The sequence below is a fragment of the Boleophthalmus pectinirostris genome, unplaced genomic scaffold (assembly GCF_026225935.1).
Source record: "Boleophthalmus pectinirostris isolate CB_2022bp ecotype Guang Dong unplaced genomic scaffold, ASM2622593v1 HiC_scaffold_4, whole genome shotgun sequence".
Classification (NCBI taxonomy): domain Eukaryota; kingdom Metazoa; phylum Chordata; class Actinopteri; order Gobiiformes; family Gobiidae; genus Boleophthalmus; species Boleophthalmus pectinirostris.
In genome coordinates, this window is record NW_026571353.1 from 29,076,415 (window position 1) to 29,098,104 (window position 21,690).

General features: G+C 38.5%; 1 protein-coding gene across 1 annotated transcript in view; it reads left to right on the forward strand.

Annotated features, from left to right (window-relative positions):
- pgm5 (phosphoglucomutase 5) overlaps positions 1-21,690 on the forward strand; it is a 74,415-nt gene that overhangs the window by 1,825 nt on the left and 50,900 nt on the right. The window contains exons 2-6 of the mRNA XM_020932322.2: positions 2,630-2,792; positions 6,298-6,444; positions 6,641-6,766; positions 7,119-7,309; positions 8,317-8,471. Coding sequence (XP_020787981.1) covers positions 2,630-2,792; positions 6,298-6,444; positions 6,641-6,766; positions 7,119-7,309; positions 8,317-8,471 — 782 coding nt within the window. The remainder of the gene's footprint in view (positions 1-2,629; positions 2,793-6,297; positions 6,445-6,640; positions 6,767-7,118; positions 7,310-8,316; positions 8,472-21,690) is intronic.

Genomic DNA, 21,690 nt, shown 5'->3' on the forward strand with positions numbered 1-21,690 from the left:
ACATAAAATTACCCTTACTGGAAAATGTAAAAGTGGGCAAGGTACAAACCCGACACACTCCCACTGAAAATATTAAAAGTCTTTTATGACATGAAGCGATGCCAGCGTGTTTCGACCAGAAAGATGGTCTTCATCAGGGCATAATCCACAACTCCAGGTAAGTTTTTGATGAGGAAAAAACATTATAACTCAGATCATGCGCAACCCACCCCTGCTGACATCTCTTCTGTGGAATTAAACAGCTTTTGACATAGAGTAATGTTGTGTACAGTTGTCAGATCAACATCCTGAACATCACATCTGACTTGGGGAGAGGCAAAGTGAAATTAGTTTGTTAATTATAATATATTACAGTGATTTTAGATGTTTTATAACCATATCTGGTGTGTCCATATTTGGCAGTCTCCATAAATTATCACCATGACAGTCAGCAATGTATGTTCTTGGCTGAGAATATTCATGTCGACTTTTTGGAAACGCTCTACTTAACAGAACTATTCCAAGCTTCTTCTGGCCAGTGCTGTTTGTGCATCTTTGGGACTTTTATTGGATTAAATTTATAGTTAACTGTTGCTTTTCGGGGGGTTTTCATTGTTAAAAAATTAGAATAATAAAATGAAAAGTGATGAGAGGGATGGGGCAGGATCTTTTTTCCACGAATCTGACTTGTAACTTCTCTCCGTGGAGATGAAGTAAATGGATTTAATGCCGTTCTTTGGACCCTTCCAGGCAAAGCAATAGCATCACCATGGGGAAAAACAGCTAGAATCCACAGCCTTCACTGGTAAAGTTACATAGTGCAGCTTTAACCTTAGCTCTGACAGACAATTTACTGCTCTAAAACAGCCTAAACATACTGTATATGAGTAGAGAAATAAAACCAGTTGTTTCAATTCAGCTTCTATCAAATAACCAGGATGCAGGGTACAAGAAGACAGAGTTGAGAGTTGACTTTGGGCAGGCTCCAGAGGAAAACCTGGAGGCACTGTTCTTGTTTTGGAGCTGTGTTGGTGCGTTGGTTTAGTGCTGGCCCAGCTGACTCTGTGTGTGTGTGTGCATGTGTCCTTATCAGCACTTCCATCCACAGTGCGCTGCTTACGGACATCCTCTCCCCTCTCTGCCCTGTGTCTGGGGTCAGAGCAGGAGCACGGGCTCTTTGGGTCTTTAAAGTAACATAAAATGCCTTTTGGAGGTTTTTAAGTATGTTATAATTTTGTATCGTTGTCAGAAACATATTCATTACTCATTGTATTTGCTAAAACTACCTTAAGCCAATATATCTACAGCCAACATATGTTAGGCTACACTAAACAGCTGTAAAATAAAAAATAAACTAAAATTGCATTAAACCTTTAGTGAATGTAATGCAAAACAAAATACAAAATATGATTACAGATGGAGGGCAGCTAAAACTAATATTGTTAAAATGCAAAATTATGCTGCAATACAGTGCGTTCTTGGGTTTAGTCAGTAATAAAAAATACCAGGTTCAACATTTGTGGGTTTACCTTTTGGATATTTCATGGTAAAGTACGATGTGATCAATAGGGAAATCTGGCCCTTGCCCCCTGTCTGAGAACATATCAATATATCGTATAGTTTAATGTGATGATACAGTATCGATATCGTAGGATGCTGTATCGATATATCAGCAAGAGTATTTTTTTTTTATATTTTACTAAATTATTTTGTTACAGCGCTACAGTTTTATTGCTTGTTTAGTGAAAGGAAACTTGTTTATGCGACATATTTGACATTTTCACTGTTTTGATGATTAAAATGTTTGTGTTTCATATGAACTTTGCACAAGAAGTGGTTTAACAACGAGTCTTGTATCACAGTCATGATTTAGCCATTAACGTTTTTACTGAACCATATTGAATCGATTTGAAATATACTGTATCGTTTTGAAAGCTCATTGTATCGAGGAATGTATCGTTTTGGCAATTTCTTAATGATACCCCAGCCTTAGGGGTGAGCAAAAATATTGAAATATCGATATACGGTATCGTTTAATATCCTGAAACAGTATCGATATTGTGGGCTGCTTTATCGATATATCACCAAGAGTATCTTTTGGTATATTTTACTTAATTATTTTGTTACAGAGCTACAGTTTTGTTTCTTGTTCAGAGGAAAGAAACTCGTTTATGTGACACATTTAACAATTTCACTGTTTTGATGATTAAAATGTTTGTGTTTCATATGAACTTTGCACAAGAAGTGGTTTAACAAACACTTTTAGTATCACAGCCATGATTTAGCCTTTATTTTATATTGAACTATATCGAATAAATTTGAAATATATCGTATCGAATCGTAAGCTCACTGTATCGAGGTATGTATTGTATCGACAACTTCTTAATGATACCCAGCCCTACATTATAGAATCTGAAAACAACCAGTATTATAATATAAAAATGCAATTCATATACAAAGATATGTTTGTTGTTTGAAAATGAAAACATTTTGGTACAATCTGGCTCCACATCAGCTTTTCTAGATGTTAAAACATGACAAAAAAACATCAACCTTATGCGCACCGTGTACAGCTTTTACAGTATTACCTAATAGATTTACCGTATGTGATTAATACTTCGTGGTTGCTGACTAAACGCTCGCTGTGCAGATCGGCCGCCTGGTGATTGGACATAACGGTCTGCTGTCCACTCCCGCCGTGTCCTGCATCATCAGAAAGATCAAGGCCATCGGGGGGATCATCCTCACAGCCAGCCACAACCCTGGAGGTCCGGGAGGAGACTTCGGCATCAAGTTCAACGTGGCCAACGGAGGTGAGGGGTCGAAAAGATGGTTTGACTTTTTAGTGGGGCTTTGAACTTGGAGTATGTCCACCTAAAACTATGTACTAACTAAATATGTATAAATATTTAATTCTGTCAACTGGAGAAATGACACGAGTGAATAGAGTGGAAAACACTGACACAACGACTGAGGGATTAGACTTAAACTTTGACAAACTTCACTGATCCGCAAAGGGAAATCAGGACAAAGTAGCTCACACATTACAATATATTATAAAAACAAAGAGCAAAAATATAGATACAATAAAAAAATAAGTAGCAAAAATAGCAAAAGACTGGATTACACAGATGTTTAAAAATGTATGTAAAATTTCACATCTGTTTCGTGTTAGTAATACACATTAGCATGATTTATCTAATGTCATATTTAATAACATGATGACATTTTTTATTTTATCGACACCTTTATTGTTTCATTCTGCTGTTTATTTGCTGCAGCTCAGGCCTTTTGAATGTCGGTCTATTTAAAAGTGGTTTATTATCTTGCTGTTATTATGTCAGTGGCGTAAAGTAGTTTCACTATTATCGTTTATCGCAGTATATCTCTGTAGCAATGTCGTAACTACGTATACATGTTTAATTTTGTCAGCTGGACAAAAGACAAGAGTGAATAGAGTGATAAAACTGGACAGAATTCAGATTTTGTTTCCTGTGGACCCTACGTGAATGACCGAGGGATTACAAAGACATCTAAAAAATATATATATATATAACATTTTTTCATATTTCTCTAAATCGGCGGGTTTGCACATCTGTTTTGTGTCAGTAATATGCATTTTAACAATTTTTTGACCATTCTAAAAACCTGCAGTGTTTTGCGTCCTAATTTTACATATCTTGAAACCCATAGATCCATACTCATTCACATAATTTAAAAAAAGATCCTTTCATTTATCAGTAAATCATGATTTGTTTTGTCGAGCCATACAACGACACTATGAGATTTTAATTTAGATTAGTCTTTATTTGAAGAGACAATGTACAGACACATAAATCCATTAAAAAACACTTCAGATTCCACATCAGATTAAAGCGAAATAGCAAAAATGTGTCTCAGAAAACATAGGTTGGAATTAAATCTTTCAATACATGAAAGCTAGAACAATATATTTTAGGGCTCAAGATTTATCGTGTGTACATTTTATTCATAAAAGTGGGAGATTTGGGGTATTTCTGTTGTAATACAATAAGATTTGAGCTGTAAAAGATTAAATAAGTGACTTGTGTGGTTAATTACTGGTTCATTCTGTTATTTATCTGTTGAAGCTCAGGCCTTTGTTCACTAGGATTGTCTTGCATTATTGTTTTTGTGTCAGTGGCATAAACTAGTTTCAGTATTATGGTTTATCGCAGTTTGCGTCTGTAGCAATTTCAACCTGGACAGACTCAAAGCGGAAGTATTAGTAGTTTTATTGAGTTATGTTTAGTGCTCAGACCCCACGAGAACATATTGTAATGAAGGACGTGGACGGGACGATGAGAAGATGAAGGGATGAGGAAAAAAACCTGGATGATAAAATGATGAGGAAAGTGGAGGGAATGATGAGAGGATGAGGAGAATGAAGGTGATAATGAGATGATGAGGGGATCAGGAAAGTGAAGGGAACGATGAGATGATGAGAAGAGTGTGAGGACGTTGAGAGGATGAGGAGAGTGAAGGGGACCATGAGAGGATGAACGGATGAGGAGAAAGAAGGGGGCGATGAAATGATGAGGAGAGAGATTAGGAGGATGAGGAGAATGAAGGGGAAGATGAGAGGGTGAGGAGAGAGAACGGGACGATAAAATGATGAAGGGATGAGGAGAGTGAAGGGGACAATGAGAGGATGAGGAGAATGAAGGTGACGATGACAGGATGAGGAGACTGAAGGTGATGATGAGAGGATGAGGAGAAAGAAGGGGATGATGAAATTATTAGGGAATGAGGAGAGTAAATGAGATGATGAAGAGAGTAAAGGGGACCATGAGAGGATGAAGGGATGAGGAGAAAGAAGGGGATGATGAGAGGATGAGGAAAGTGAAGGGGATGATGTGAAGATGAAGAGAATGAAGGTGACGATGAGAGGATGAGGAGAAATAAGGCGACGATGAGAGGATGAGGAGATGAGGAGATGAGAGGATGAGGGATGAAGATGAGGATGAAGAATGAAGAGGATGAGAGGATGAGGAGAATGAAGGCAAAGATGAGAGGATGAGGACAATGAAGGCGATGATGAGAGGATGAGGAGAGTGAAGGGGATGATGAAATTATTAGGGAATGAGGAGAGTAAATGAGATGATGAGGAGAGTAAAGGGGACCATGAGAGGATGAAGGGATGAGGAGAAAGAAGGGGATGATAAAATTATGAGGAGAATGAAGGGGACCATGAGAGGATGAGGAGAGTGAAGGGGACGATGAGAGGATGAGGAGAGAGAACGGGACGATGAAATGATGAGGAGAGTGAAGGAGACGATGAGATGATGAGGAGAGTGAAGGAGGACGATGAGAAAATGAGGAGAGTGAAGGAGACGATGAGGGGATGAGGAGAGAGAACGGGACGATGAAATGATGAGGAGAGTGAAGGGGATGATGAGAGGAGGAGGAGAGTGACGGGGACGATTAGAGGATGAGGAGAGTAAAGGGGACGATGAGAGGATGAGGAGAATGAAGGTGACGATGAGAGGATGAGGAGAATGAAGGTGACGATGAGAGGATGAGGAGAGTGAAGGAGACGATGAGAGGATGAGGAGAGTGAAGGAGACGATGAGAGGATGAGAAGAGTGAAGGGGACGATGAGAGGATGAGAAGAGTGAAGGAGACGATGAAGGATGAGAAGAGTGAGGGGACAATGAGAGGATGAGAAGAGTGAAGGTGACGATGACAGGATGAGGAGAGTGAAGGTGACGATGAGAGGATGAGAAGAGTGAAGGTGATGATTAGAGGAGGAGGAGAGTGAAGAGGATGAGGAGATCAGGAGAGTGAAGGAGTCAATGAGAGGATGAGGAGAGTGACAATGAGATGATGAGGAGAGTGAAGGGGATGATGGGAGGATGAAGGGATGAGGAGAAAAAGGAGACGCGAAGGAGACCATGAGACGATGAGCCCATCCTCTCATGGTCTCCTTCACTCTCTTCATCATTTCATCGTCACCTTCTTTCTCCTCATCCCTTCATCCTCTCATCGTCCAGTTCACTCTCCTCATCTTCTCATCGTCCCCTCCACCGCCTTCATTGCAGTGTGTTCTGGCGGGGTCTGAGCGCCAAAGAGAGGATGAGGAGATTGAAGGGAACGATGAGAGGTTGAGGTGAGTGAAAGGATGAGTGAAGGACGCGATGAGGTCTGATGAGCACGCCAACTCTGGAGAAGCGATGAGCTAAACAGGAGCGAAGTTGTGTCTTTATTTAGACTTAATTTTTCTCGCTCTATACATCGAAATGCATTATCACGATTGACCTAAAAAGGACTATGGTTATTCTTGCGTTTTCTCCTTTTCAGGCCCTTCTCCAGACACAGTGATGGAGAGAATCGCTCAGGTGAGTCGGACCCTGGAGGAGTTTGCCATCTGCCCCGACCTCCGCATCGACCTCTCCAGACTGGGACGCCAAGACTTCGACCTGGAGAACAAATTCAAGCCGTTCAGAGGTAAATTGAACAAGTTACATCCAAATGAAAACCAGTTATAGCCTGATTTCTCGCTCTAGTCCAAGTCTCTATGCTTTAAAAAACTATTACTTGAAACTTTTAGCCCTAATTACTCATAAAAATAATTAACTTGCATATACTTAACATATATATTAATCATTTCTGTCATCTTCATGTCTCTTTTGTTTGTTTTCAGTTGAGATTGTGGATTCGGTTGAGGTCTATCTTCAACTTCTACGAAACATTTTTGACTTTGGAGCAATAAAGAGTCTGCTCACAGGACCAGATCAGCTCAAGATTCACATAGACGCCATGAACGGAGGTACGACTCGAGTTATAATCAAGCTTATACTTTAACTAGAGCTACATCTTAACACTAGGGCTGCTATGCTAAAATTGACTTATGTTGTAATAGATTTTTTCTGTCAAAAATATGTGAATGCAACTAGTTCTTTGCTGCTTTTGCTGAAATAATTGAAAAATAAAACCAGTCAAACAGTGTGAAAATCAGAAATACACAACCAAATCAAGGCAAATTTAACTGAGCAGATTAATCCTTATAAAGAAAGAAATATATTTAGTGTTACCTATAATAATAATTATTATCCTATGATATTGTCCAGCGTTAATACTTTATATTACATTAACAATATTTTCTCTCTCCTTTCTTGCAGTGATGGGCCCGTATGTGCGCAGGATCCTGTGTGATGAGTTGGGGGCCCCGGCGAACTCAGCGGTGAACTGTATCCCTCTGGAGGACTTCGGGGGCCAACCTCCAGAGCCGAACCTGACCTACGCCACAGCGCTGGTGGAGGCCATGAAGGGAGGGGAGTTTGGGTTCGGAGCGGCTTTTGATGCAGATGGGGTAAAGAACAGTTGCCAATATATCGTAAGATCAAATAAAGTTGATCAATATCGCGAATGGAGGAATTCTCTTGTAAAGGCACCTCAAAAATAGCCAGGCTGGTGCCAACTAGTGCCTCCGCTCAATATAATTTATCTCCAGCGACTAGGTCAGGAATCAAAATACACTAGACAGTTTGTAAGAACCCGGAAGTTGTATTGGCCAATCAGCGAAGAGCCAAACATTCTGTGTTGGCAACGATTCCCGAGATCGAGCCTTTAAAGCCGGAACAAAGAGAATGTTTGATGAATTTTATCAAGGGAAAAGACGTTATTGCATTCTTCCTGTGGGACTTGGGAAAAGCTTAATATACCAGTAAGCCCCGTTAGCGATGCATTACATAAGTCACGACCAAATAGCAGCGATTGGTTAAATAAAAAAAGTACCTGTCTACTGTCGAGCAAATGAATCCTAATACTGCGAGGTCAGACGGTTTCCACAGAGTGAAACCGGCTGATGAATCAGGCTACCTCAGAAATATGAAATTAAGAAATTGCTAACTTTTACATATTTAAATGAATAAAAGAGCCCTACATAATCTTACACACATTTGCGTATAGGCATTTTAATAGAGTAATCCATGGAGATAGATTAATTTAATGCCATACTATGGAACATTCCAGGCAAAGCGATCCCATCTTCGTGGAGACTAGCAGAGGGTGAATGTTTCATCTTTTATTGCACTTGGAGAAAAAATATTCTGACAATTCATTATGATTTTACATGTTTTTTTATCAGCTGCAAATCATATTTTTAGGACATACAGTTCCCGGTTTTGTATCAAAGTCCAATGTCTCTGTTATGTCTTCTTCTTCGTATTTTTAGTATGACAAAGTATTATTTTTGATAGTTTTATTGCTACATCTGTTACGTGAAAGCAGTGTTACAGCAAATCTAAAAACATCTTACTGTTATGAATACATTATTTGATTAAAAAGTAAACATTTTTTGTTCTTTTCCACTGTCAGGACCGTTACATGATCCTGGGAGAGAATGGTTTCTTCGTGCACCCCTCTGACTCTCTGGCCGTCATAGCAGCAAACCTGTCCGCCATCCCGTACTTCAAACAGATGGGGGTCCGAGGCTTCGCCAGGAGCATGCCCACCAGCGCCGCAATCGACAGGTATTTACAGTACGATACACTGACACTGTTGATGCGTGTGAGGGTGTTGTACATGTATGCCTGTAGTTTAATGTTGTGACACATGTGAAAACTGAAATCAGATCTGCTATTCTGCTTGTTGTATAGCTCTCAATACATTTATACACAGATTTTTCTGTTTTCCCCTACCGTTTAGAGTTCATAGTCTATAACTAACTCATATACTGCAACCAGAAAAACAGATGTAATGGAAAAATGTGATTGAGACACTGTATTACGTTGGAGTAGCCCATATTATGCTATTTTCTGATCTATTTTATGCTGTTTCTTCATCAAAAACATACCTGAAGTTGTGTTTTGTTTCATTCACACATGATTGACACCTTAACCCTGCCTGCATATTAAGACTGAGTGCTTCTCTCAAAGGGAAAACACTCTGTCCCACCTTGTGATGTCATGCGATAATACAAGAAGTGTTCCACTGTGTTTATAAACTCCACACACCTTCACTACAAGCATTTGGATTATTTCAGACATTGAACTGCTAATCTCTACTGAACAAAAGGTAAAAGGTAGCTGTTGTAAACTGAAAACTACTGCTTCATGACATCACAAGGTGGAACAGGGCATTCTGGGCATTAGAGATGTAGGAGGTGCCCACACGACAGCGTTTTTTGGTCGAAACGGTGAAGCTTTTATTAGTTTTGGCCTTGAAAATGGGTTCTAGTGTGGAGAAATCTGAGAGTGGACAAGCAAACCGCAGCTTTTGGAAAACGATGACGTCGCAACCCCGTCATCGCCACGAGACCAGAAGAGAACCCCACGCAGGAAAGACTTTTACTTTTGTGTCCAGTGTCTTGCTGTAAACTGTTTAAAGCACCACATGTAGGTGTTGCATATGTATTACATCGATTTCACTCAGTGCTTGAATATTTATTGATCCGACACGTGTGTGGATGCGAATTCTTTTCAACCCACAAAAAAAATAATAAAAATCCAGCAGAGTTGTCGTGTGGACGTAGTCGTAGACAGACTAATAATAAAGTGTTACTCAAACATGTGTGAATGAAACAAAACACAACTCCAGGTTTGTTATTGATGAGGTAACAACCTTCTAACATGTCTTAAAGCTCACAAGAGTCAGTTTGACATAATATAGGTCCTTTAAAACATCCCCTTTCAAACACAGTTACACAGAAAAACCATATATGAACATACATAATCTTCATGGCGCCGTTTAGAGCCGTCTTTAAGATTTCCCAGCACGGCCCTGTTTGCTCTATGGACAGTCTCCAATGAAGAGTCACTCACTATGAATACGACTTGACATCAGGCGCCCTCCCACTCCCTTCTACTCACAACCTAAAAATACTGCGTTATATAAGACCAATGCGGACCATGGGATTAAAGCTATTAGCATTGTTAAGGGACACCCAAACCAGAATTAGTCATTAAAAATCCAAAAGACAAACAGGAATAGTGGGAATAATCGGGGATAAAACCATAAAAGAGGAGGGAACGCATGTCAAAGCTACAGGAAACAATGGGGCCCTAAGCTGCTTTCTTCAGGATCATCATACATACAGGACAATAGAGAGTGTGAAAGAGCAGGCAACCAGACAGGAATGTGTATTAGGCCAATCTCCAATTTAAAGAGGGAAAAGCACATTGGAACTACTACTACTACTAATAGTACTATTGTCTCTACTATAATTTCTACTACTGCACCTACAGCTATTACTGCTACAGCTAACTATTAGTGTTTTAGTTCTGCTTCTACTGTTGCTACTACAACTGTGCCTAGTTTTACTACAACTACCACAACTACTACAGCTACAGCTACTTTAATTACAGCTATACTACTACTACTGCTACAGCTTGTACTACTACTATGTCTACTGCTGCCGCCACCACCTGTACTACTACTACTACTACTACTGTTAGTACTACATCTACTGTTGTTATTGCTATTTAGTTACTACTGCAACTACTACTACTACTTATACTACAACTCCTACTCTTACTACTACTCCTACTACTCCTACTACTACTACTCCTACTACTCCTACTCCTACTACTCCTACTACTACTACTTTCCTCCTCCTCCTCCTACTACTACTACTACTCCTACTACTCCTGCTACTCCTACTACTACTACTCCTACTACTCATACTACTATTCCTACTACTCCTACTACTACTACTACTACTTTTACTACTACTACTACTACTTCTACTTCTCCTCCTCCTCCTCCTCCTACTACTACTGGTTAAACGTAACCTTAGTCTCTTATTTAGTTACTACTGCAACTACTACTCCTACTCTTACTACTACTCCTACTACTCCTCCTCCTCCTCCTCCTACTACTACTACTACTACTACTACTACTACTCCTACTACTACTCCTACTACTCCTACTACTCCTACTACTCCTACTACTACTGGTTAAATGTAACCTTAGACCAAGAGGGTGTTAGTTTTTTTTTTTTTTTTTTTTTTAAACTACTGCTAATATTACATCTTCTGCTGCAATTGCTATTTTTACTACTGCTACTACTACTATTAATACTACAACTACTAACTGCATACGTACATATTATTATATGCATAACATATATATTTAACATCTTGACAGGATAAACAGGGACCACAATTGGGGTGATATTTTCAAAACATTTGGTGTAAATTTTGAGCTTTATTAAGAAAATTATGTGTAAATATTTGCATTTCATAGTAAAAATAGAGACTTAAAGATGAAATACACAACCTTTTCTTATAAATGAGTGGAAACTATTTTGTAAAAGCAGAAGTTTGTGACAAAAATCTAATTGTAATATGTCATATTGCATATTTATTCCAAACTTGAGCCATGTGAGTCACTATATGACACTTTGGGGTGAGAGATGATTGACTGTTCAAGGGTGGTCCACCCTGTTTCACTTGTCTGAAAAAAAGCTGTTCTGAAGCTGTGCTAGTGACCAAATACCAGTGATGTGCCAAGAGGTTTGTTAGAGCTAAGGACTAGTTACCTAGATTTAAAAACATAGTTAATTCTTTGCGGTTTGAAAATGAGGTTCCCCAGCTTTAACTAGGATGGACTAAATGATTCTGTGAAGAAAATTGAAAACATGTCCTTATAAAGTTGTCTTAAATAACTGATTTTAAAATATCAAATTCCATTGTAGTTAGAAATAAACCTAAATATGTAATTGTACTATTTAACTAAACTATTTCAAGAAGTATTTTTACTTTTAGAGGCGGACTATGTAACTTTTTGGTTTTTGGTCTGTCACCTGGTTGTTTGGATATGCCATTGCTCTGCCTGGAATGTTCCACAGTATGACATTAAACAGCTCTACCTTACATTTATTCAATTACAGGTGGTTTAAGTCAAACAACTCAAAAATACCTAAAAAAAAAAACAGGCATTCAGACTGTGAACGAGGTTGTCTCTCCACAGATTTGACCTTTAACTTGGTCAGATCTCCATGAAAATAGAAACGTTTAATACCACACTGTGAAACATTCCAGACAAATGAATAACATCAAGGTTTTTGACGGACCCTTCACCACAAAAGTTACGCAATCCACCTTTAAGTCAAGTCAGGCCACGGCGTTTTCAGACATGTGAGTTGCTTCTCTATGGACGTCTTGAACAACTTTAACATTGTAAAACCACATTCATGTTTCCTGGTGCATTCCCGCTGGTTTTGTTCTTGGCTCGGCTTTTGTCGGTGACCTCATGCCAGTTGGGTGTTGTGCTTTCAGGGGAATGGCGACAATGAGATATGTGGGATAAGAGTTACATCACCAGAGATTCAATTTCCCGTCCAAACATTAAATCAGAGTCCAACATCAACTGGAAATCTGTAATGTTTAAGGACACTGCACAGCCAACAGCGCAGTGAAACATATACTCGCAAATTAGTTTCTTGACCTAGTTATGTTCATGCTTTCATCTTTAGAAAGTCACGGAAAGGGATTCATTTATTGCAGTGAAATCACACTGGGGGTGTTCTACAGACATCTCTATTGGAGGACTGTTCAGCTGTTACCATGGTGACATAATGCACACATTATACAAACACAGACAAAACACTTTTAACTAGAAAACATAAAAAATGGCAAAGCATATTTTCAGGAACCTGTGATCAATACGAGCGCTCATGGTCCTGTTTAGGTTTAGATTTTCAACGAATTTATGTGTAAGAGACTTTTTTATGCTCAAATATTTGTGAATATTTAGAAATATTTTTATAATTTACGTACGGCCAGATTACAATTTTGATTTGATCAGTATTTGTGTAAATTTACTATTTCTATTTTGCCCTGAAGAGTGAAGTAAAGTCATCTGCTTCACTCTTCACCACGGTTGGATAATTCACCTGTCACTCACACAGAGTTTTGCTGAGACTGACCAATAGGAGGCGTGGGCGGGGAATAAGAGTCTTCGAGCACAGAGCTGCATTCAAAACAAGATTAGTAGATCATTTATTTTTATTTATTTAATTTATTTGATGAGACAAAAAAATTAATACAAATAAACTAAATAAATAATAAAAATGAAAAATTTAAATAATAAATAAATAATAAAATAAATAAAAAAATAAACAAAATAGAGCTGCATTCAAGACAAGATTAGTAGATCATGATATGACGATTTGACCTAAATAGTTTATCGTTAATGGAATAGGATTACAAGTATATTTTTATTATCATATTACCAAGTCCTACAACATAAACCATTTCGTCACCAACTAAAAGCACCAGAGCAGAGTAAGAGCGAGGCCTTTCCTGTTGTGTTCACCTGGACTCTGCTGTGATGCTTCAGGACACAGAAGAGAGACACTTTTGGCTCATCCACAGGATCTGCTGACCCTCCCTAATCCGTGTATCATTCGTTCATTTGTTTTTCAATATAAAACCAAAAATAAGACAATGAAAAAGCAACAGTTTTCTTCATTATTTGTCTCCAAAACCAAAATGAAAAAACAAAAAAACAAAAAAAACAATAACAATTCTTTTTTTTTAGTTTTCAATTTTGTGTTTAAATGAATAATGAAAAAAAAAATTACGGTTTTCCATTTCTGTGACTTAAACTGTGATGCCGAACTTTTGCACCGCACATGGACTGAACCAGGACTAAAACAGGACTGAACCAGACTGAAGCAGAACTGAAACAGGACTAAACCAGGACTAACATAGGACTAAAACAAGACTAAACCAGGACTAAACCATGACTAAACCGGTGTCAGTCTTGGTCTCAGTTTTGGTCTCAGTTTTGGTCCTGGTCCTGGTCCTGGTCTGGTCCTGGTCTCAGTCCTGATCACCCGACAGTCTACACAGGCGCACCTCCAGGCCGGTCCTGATACTCCTGGTTCAGGCCTGGTTCAGTCCTAGTTCAGTCCTGGTTCAGTCCGTATATGGAGCGAAAGTCTGGCATCGTAGTTTAAGTCACAGATTTTTGGTTTTATATTGAAAAACAAATGAACGAATGATATGATACACGGATTCTCCCTGACCCGCCCTCCTAAATTGCACTGAGACCTTTGACCGAGACATAAAGGCCACTGAGACACGCGCTGTGGAAATGTTGCAGCAACAAAACTTAAATTTCCCTTGGGATCAATAAAGTCTCTCTCTCTCTAAAGCGTTTGTTAGCAATGAAATGTAATGTAAATATGGAATCGGGATCTCGATCTTATCAAATTCTTACACCAAAAACAGTTATATTGTAAAAGGTCTAAAGATCAAATGTCTAAAACATTTTCATCTTTTGTGAACCAAGAAGAAAGACTGTTAAATACTCAGCTCCACTCTGGCCTCTGAAAGTTGTGAAAAGTGCTTATAAACTCATTGTGGCGAATAATTAGGACACTATTAATGTGTTGGAAAATGAGGAATAACTCCGGACCACTTCAAACCTCTCAAAATGAAAGAGAGTAAAAATCAGGTACAGGTATTTAATTCTCAGATGACCAAGGTCCAAAAGCTTTTTTTATTTTGAAATTACAAGGCTTTGATAGATATTTTTCTAGCTTTGGACCATAGTACACAAAGCAAGAAAAATATCTGATGAAGCCATTTTTTGCTCAAACATAATTTCAAAATAAAAAAAAACATTTTGGACATCGGCCATCTGAGTGTTCTATGCATTTTTTCACTTTTATTTTGCTGCTGCTTGCATTTGCACCTCTGCAAGAACTTCGGTGTGCATATTTTGTTTCATTTGACAGGCATTTGATTCAACAATATTCAAAACTAACTGGTTTAATTAATCCTGAAAGATTAATCTGGCTAAGTCTGAACTGGCTCAGGGAGTGAATGCCCCACCCGCTCACTCCTTCTTTCCAGTCTGATTTTGGACCGTGGTAGAGGAATGTCACAGGCGTTTGCTTCTATGCACTAAAGCGATATCATTCAGTCTCATTAAAGGACCCATTTTACACTATTTTCTGATCTATGTTATAATGTTTCCTCATCAAAAACTGACCTGGAGTTGTGTTTTCTTTCATTCACACATTTTTATCTCACAAATCCTGCACATTTAGGCTGCCATGTGGTAATACGGGAAATGCTCCACTGTGTTTTTCAAATCAATCAACTTTCTCTATTATAAATTGGCTCATTTCTAACCTGGAATTGCCAATCTCTACTAAACAAAAGGTAATAAAAGGTAACTCTTGACTTGAAAACCACAAGTTCATGTCATCACAAAATGGAACAGAGCATTTTGGAGGCATAGACAGACTAGTAATAAAGGGTTATTTAAACATGTGTGAATGAAACAAAACACAACTCCAGGAATGTTTGTGATGAGGTAACAACATTCCAACATGAGTAAAAGCTCACAGGAGTCAATTTTGCGTAATATGGGATATTTAAGATTACAATTGCCAATACTTCTTAATCTTTCTTTAAGTTATATTGCAGTTATAAATGCATATGTCTGGAGTATATGTCAGTCTCCCCACATTGCTCAAATTTCACATCACCACCAGCAGCTAACAATGTTTAAGTCTGCTTCTATGTTTCTAAAGTAGCATATTTTGATAGTCTTGGCATGGATGTGCATTTTTTGGAGGGTCGGGGGGCTTGCTCCTTAGAGGCACATTCACATAAATATATAAGATTTGTTTTCTGGGGCGACAGTACCTCAAATAGTAAAGTGTTTGTCCACTGATCTGAAGGTTGGCAGTTTGAATCCTGTTCTTGACATAAAAAAACATCATTGGTAGACCTGTCAGAGCCACTAACCCCAACAGATGAATGATGGTGTTGTGTCCTTGGGCAAGACACTTAGCCCACCTCGCCCCCATAGTCTGCATACACTGGTGTATGAATGTGTGTGTGAATGGGTGAGTGTTTCCTTGTTGTAAAGCTCTTTGAGTGCCTTGAAGGTGGAAAAGCGCTATACAAAAATGTGACTGTTTACCATTCTTTTTTCAATTCTGTTTCATGTCAATAGATTCAATCATGACTGAAATACAAGATGTAATGTTTGACAGCTGTAAACTGCGCTTTTAAAACGTCCACACTCACTGGCATTTTGTTCAGCAGCACCACCGATGTTTAAAGGTCCTATATTATGCAAAATTGACTGTGAGATTGAAGTTATATTGTTTAAGTTATTATGTTATAATGCTGTCACCTCCTTAAAAACATACCCAGAGTTGTGTTTTGTTTCATTTTACACATAACCGAGTAATCCTGCATTATTAGATTGTTTACATCTCCAAAGCTCAAAATGCTTTGTTCCACCTTGTGATGTCATGAAGCGGTCATTTTCAAGTTATCAGCTCCTTTTACCTTTTGTTTAGTTGAGACTAGAAATTCCAGGACTAAAAGTATTCCAGTGATTTTAGTGTGGAGTTTAAAAACAGAGGGGAGCACTTTCTGTATTCCCACATGATTATGGGATTATGGTGGTTATTTTCATTTCTATTATGATTTCACTTATGTTATATGTTCCATTGTATAAGAATATAAATCTTTACTTACTCACAAAGTTGAACAAGGTGTTTTCCTTTTGAGAGAAGAACAGCTTAATACACAGCTTTTGAGTGTTAAACATGTGTGAATGAAACAAAACACAACTCCAGGTATGTTTTTGATGAAGAAACAACATTATAACATATCAGAAAATAGCGTAGTTGCTTCTTATTGTGGCTTGTTAAGGATTTTTTTTACTTGTTTTGCAATAAATATCTGTTAACTCTGTAATACTAGCAGAGGTGTCTGCTTAATCCCTCAGTTGTCCAGGTAGTTTTGAGTGAATACATTTCAACATTTCTCATCTAAGTACCTTCCTTCTTCAGTTCTGACAGGACATGGGTGAGTCACTGTCTTATATCTGTTTGAAGGGAGGAGCTAACTACACTGAAACTAACACACCCCGTTTGTTTACAGTAACGAGTAGAGATGCCCAGTCTGCTTCTTTTGGCCTTGTTTTTTGGAAATTTTGAGAGCCATGGATGTTGTGGTTTCGCTATAAGAGACCCAGTAAAGTCTGTAATACAAGCTGTTAAAGGTGCATTGTGTAACTTTTCTGGTAGAGGGGCCACTACCTGCTTTTCTCCATGGAGATGTTATTGCTTTGACTGAAGTGTTCCACAGTATGACATTAAACAGCTCTACTTTACATTTATTCAGTTACAAGTGGTTTTATAGCTCAAAAATACCTAGAAAAACAGGCATTCTGACCATGAGCGGGGTCGCCTCTGCACAGATCTGACCTGTAACTTGGTCTAGTTTGTTCTCCATGATGATAGAAAGGTTTAATACTATACTGTGAAACTTTCCAGACAATGCAATAACATCTCCAAAATAATATAAAACCATCTGTAATTGAGATAGGTTGATCTGTTTAATGTCACACTACAAAAAAAACAATATCTAAGTACGTTAAAGTGGCTTAAATTAAGAACATTTTACTTTATTTGAGTAGATTCAATTTGACAAGTGAAATGATCTAACAGTGGTTTTCTTAATTAAAGCAACATTTGATTTTGTTTCTTATTTTACATTCAAAGAGTTGTTCTTTTTCTTATTTTGAGTGTAGCCAGATGTATTTTCATATTTTAAGTACAAAAAGTCTTGGCAGATCATGTTACTTGTCAAGTGACATTTACTCAAATCATGATAAAACTTTTAAAATTCAAGTCATCTTAACTTGGCTAGATTTAGGTTTTTGCGGTGCACTGCATACTCTAGAACTTTGAAGCAGAGCAATGAGATCCCTAGTAACCATAAGGTGATGAACCCCCAACCGAGAAGTTGCACAGTGCACCTTTAACAATTAATTAATGTTTCAGTGCAGCTTTTGATGTTAAAGGTGCACTGTGCAACTTTTCTGGTGGAAGGTCCACTACCTACTTTACTCCATGGAGATGTTATTGCTTGTCATACTGTGTTTCATTGTAGTCTGTCAGTCTGGAATTTTGGACATAGGACCTAATTTCCTAGTGAGCCAGAGTGCTGGAGACGTGTAGAGACACTGTTTTAAATATTCCATCCAGTCCTTGTATTTGCAGAGGTCGCTGGTGCTAGGCTAGTGCATGTCAATGGCCATAGTTAGCCTGCCACTAAAAACAGTCTTACCCACTCACAAAGCACCTGAAGCAAAACAATTATTACCCCAGACTGTTGATGTGAATGTCTGTGTTGATGGAATAATGTTTGAAATAAAACTACCCTTGCGTCACATGAATTGTCGCATGTTGAGGGACTATTTTCTCATATATCAGTCCGCCGCTGCCAAGCTTTCTATCAGGAAGTACAACTCACTGCTGCTGCTCAGACATAAATCCTTCAAATGCAAGGTTGGTTTTACTTCTAAAATTATTCTATCAACACAGACATTTACATCAACAGTCTGGCGTAATAATAGTTTTGCTTCGGGTGTTTTGTGGAGTGGGTAAGACTGTTTTTAGTGGCAGGCTAACTATGGCCATTGACATGCACTAGCCTAGCACCAGCGACCTCTGCAAACACAAGGACTGGATGGAATATTTAAAAAAGTGTCTCCACACGTCTTCAACTCTCTGACTCACTAGGAAATGAGGTCCTATGTGCAAAATTCCAGACTGTCCCTTTAAAAATACTAATAATAATAATAATAATTCCTTCTGCGATTACAGACGACTCTCCACAGGTTTAAAATGTAATCTAGCGTAGTGCTTTAACCTGCTTGTCTCTCTTGTGATAGATCGTTTTAATCTATACTGTGGAACATTCTAGACAAAGCAATAACATTTCCATGCTATTCAAATATGCACATTTCATTAGCACGCTTTCATCAATACTGGTTAACTCTTTGCTTATATTTTGTACTTATTTTATTTGGACCAGAGTTACTTGGCTGGGCTTTTTCTTCAAACACTTGTCCCCTGTTGCATAATGAGTATCTGGCACCCGTGCACTACCAGCAGAGTTAGCAGATAGTCCAGGTCACTTTGTCAGGCACTTAATCAGCCTATAGCCTCCCTGTTGTGCCCATATATCTGTCCTGCGTGTGTGTGGTGCAAAGAGCTGGAGGTGTGAGGCCCTGAGGAGACCAGCGCCTGTCTCTGGAGTCAGTCCAAACAAAGGACATTTTAACGTGCCGCGTGTTTAGACAGTGGAGCTCTCCTCAGCTTTATGTTTATCCACACTGACAATGACTGCGATTTATCTGACCCATGTGTTTCTGAGGGATCAAAGGAGATGTGAAAATGAAAAGTTGTGAATTTAAAGGTGCATTGTGTGGCTTTACCGGTGGAGGGTCCATGGAGATGTTATTGCTTTGTCTGGAATGGTATTAAACCTTTCTATCTTTATGGAGAGTAAACCAGACCAGGTTGTAAGTCAAATCTGTGGAGAGGCGACCCCGCTCACAGAAAGCCTGTTTTTTTAGGTATTTTATGAGCTATAAAACCACCTGTAATTGAATAAGCGTAAGGTAGAGCTGTTTATTAGCTGTTGTTTTTATCATACTGTGGAACATTCCAGGCAGAGCAATGACATCTCCATAGAAACAAGCAGGTTATGGACCCAACCAAAAAGTTATATAGTGCACCTGTATAGTATATTTATTTTGCTGCTGTGTTGTACTTTGACATGTGTTATGTGTTTTGAAAGATAGACAGTACACAAAGGGACGGTAGGACTATAGGGTGATATATTGTATATTTATGATATATTTGTATTTTGTTTTGTGTACATCTGGAGCCCCTTCTGTAAGCTAAGATAGCTTTTTGGCAGTTTCCTTTTACAAGAATTGCATAGAATTGTGTGAACTATTTTAAATGTTAGCATATGTTTTGTAAATAAATAAAAAAACTATAAAAATATATTGTAATAGCAGTTGGACGATAGGCTGGGTAATATGGTGATAAAAATTAAATCATGATCTCTACTCAGTGACGATCTGATATTTTGGTCATATCGACACATTGTTATCCACAATTTCTGTACTGAATGCAGCATTATGCTCAAACAAAGTAAATTTTCCCCACCCATGTCTCCTATTGGTTAGGCTCTATAACCCCAGACTCTGCCCCTGGTCCAGCTGCAGTTCAGTGTGGGACTGCTCTTATTTCAGTGACACTCGCATGAGGATCGGAGCTCTGCTGTGCAGTTGCGGTCACCGTCTTTGAAAGCTGCACACATGAGACCACATGTTCACGTGTTAAGAATTAATTTATTAAAGAACCTGGCTGCAGCTTCAGCAAAAATAGACTCCAACTTGCTACTTGTAATTATACAGAAAAGTCAAGGCCATGAACCGGAGCTGCATCGTGTGCAGAGTGCTGAGTCTGAGCCTGGGGTAAGGCTCTGAGTGAGTGACAGTTGGATCTAACCAATTACACTGAAATGTGAACTTTCAGAAAAAGCTGATTATTTTGTTTACCTGTTAATGTTAATAGAAATATACAAAGTGTAGTTATAAAAAAAAAAAAATCCTGATATACAGTTTTCGGCCTCAACTATTTTGAACTTTACGATGTGTAACACAAGGCTTACTCTTTTCTGAGAGCTTGTGCTGTTTCATTACTGCTCTGCACATTGATAGACTCGTGTTAAATGATTCAGTCTTGGGTTGGAAAGGGTCATCACCGTGACGATGTTGTGGATTTGCACTAAAGGTCAGAGGTCAGGGGAAGGAGCGGGAGGAAACATCTGCAGCTAGTTTTTCCAGTGTTGTGTGGAGCAACCTTGGATCAACTATGATACTCTATTGTGTTTCATTATTCAGTCTTGGAGTGATGTTTAAAATGTACAAGGTCTGGAACAAAATGGGCGTGACTGTTCAACTGTTGCTTCTGCAGTTTACCTTATACTTGTGTCACTCCAAATACTTCTGCTCAGACTTTTAAAATGATTCCTTTTTCTTTACGTTGTTCAGTGATGTGTTTTAAATATTAGGCAATTTTCTGATCTATGTTATAATATTTCTCTATTAAAACACAATCCAGAATTGTGTTTTGCTTTAGTCACACATGTTTAACACACAAACCTGCTTATTTAGGCTGGGAAAACAGAAAACACACTGTTCCATCTTGTGTTTGTAAGATTCTGATGTTGCCATGATAAATTGAGACCTGACTATCCTTATGTTCCCTCCCTGTATTGCAGAACAAACTATGCATTATGTTCAACTAAAGAATGATTTTAAAGGTTAAGGTTTAATGTTAATTTTGATAAAGTACACCTCACAATTTTTTTTATCTACCGAGGGATATCAGTCTGGTCACCACACCCTGCATCGTGCCTCGAGCCAGAACCAAATATGATTGTGTAATAAGACTTATTTCAGTGACGCATGTGAAAGAAAGGAGCTCATTGGACAGTTTAGTGCTTCTCTAATTCATTCTGCAGAAATCCTCCATGTTTTTCAGTCCCCTGTGATGTTTCTTTACTTTTTTCCTCATAAGAAGCCATATTTGTTATGATTCGGACGGACCATGCGTGTTCCTGATTGGCTAATCCACCTGTCAATCACGACTCACATCTTTGTAAAGTTTAGGAGCAGTGAGATCCCAGGCAACGTCAGGACAGCATTTTCGTATTTATTATCATCTATTATCAACCTTCCCTGGGGGTGTGATGCCAAACAAAAGCACTAATTTGTTAGAAGCTCTGTTAGTCTCAAATTAGACTTCAATCTGATCTTTATTTTGATACAGTCTGACCAGAAATAAAAGACCAGAGCTGGCTTGGTTGGGTTTCAGTCAGTCAGTCTCACCTTTTTGTTGAAAAT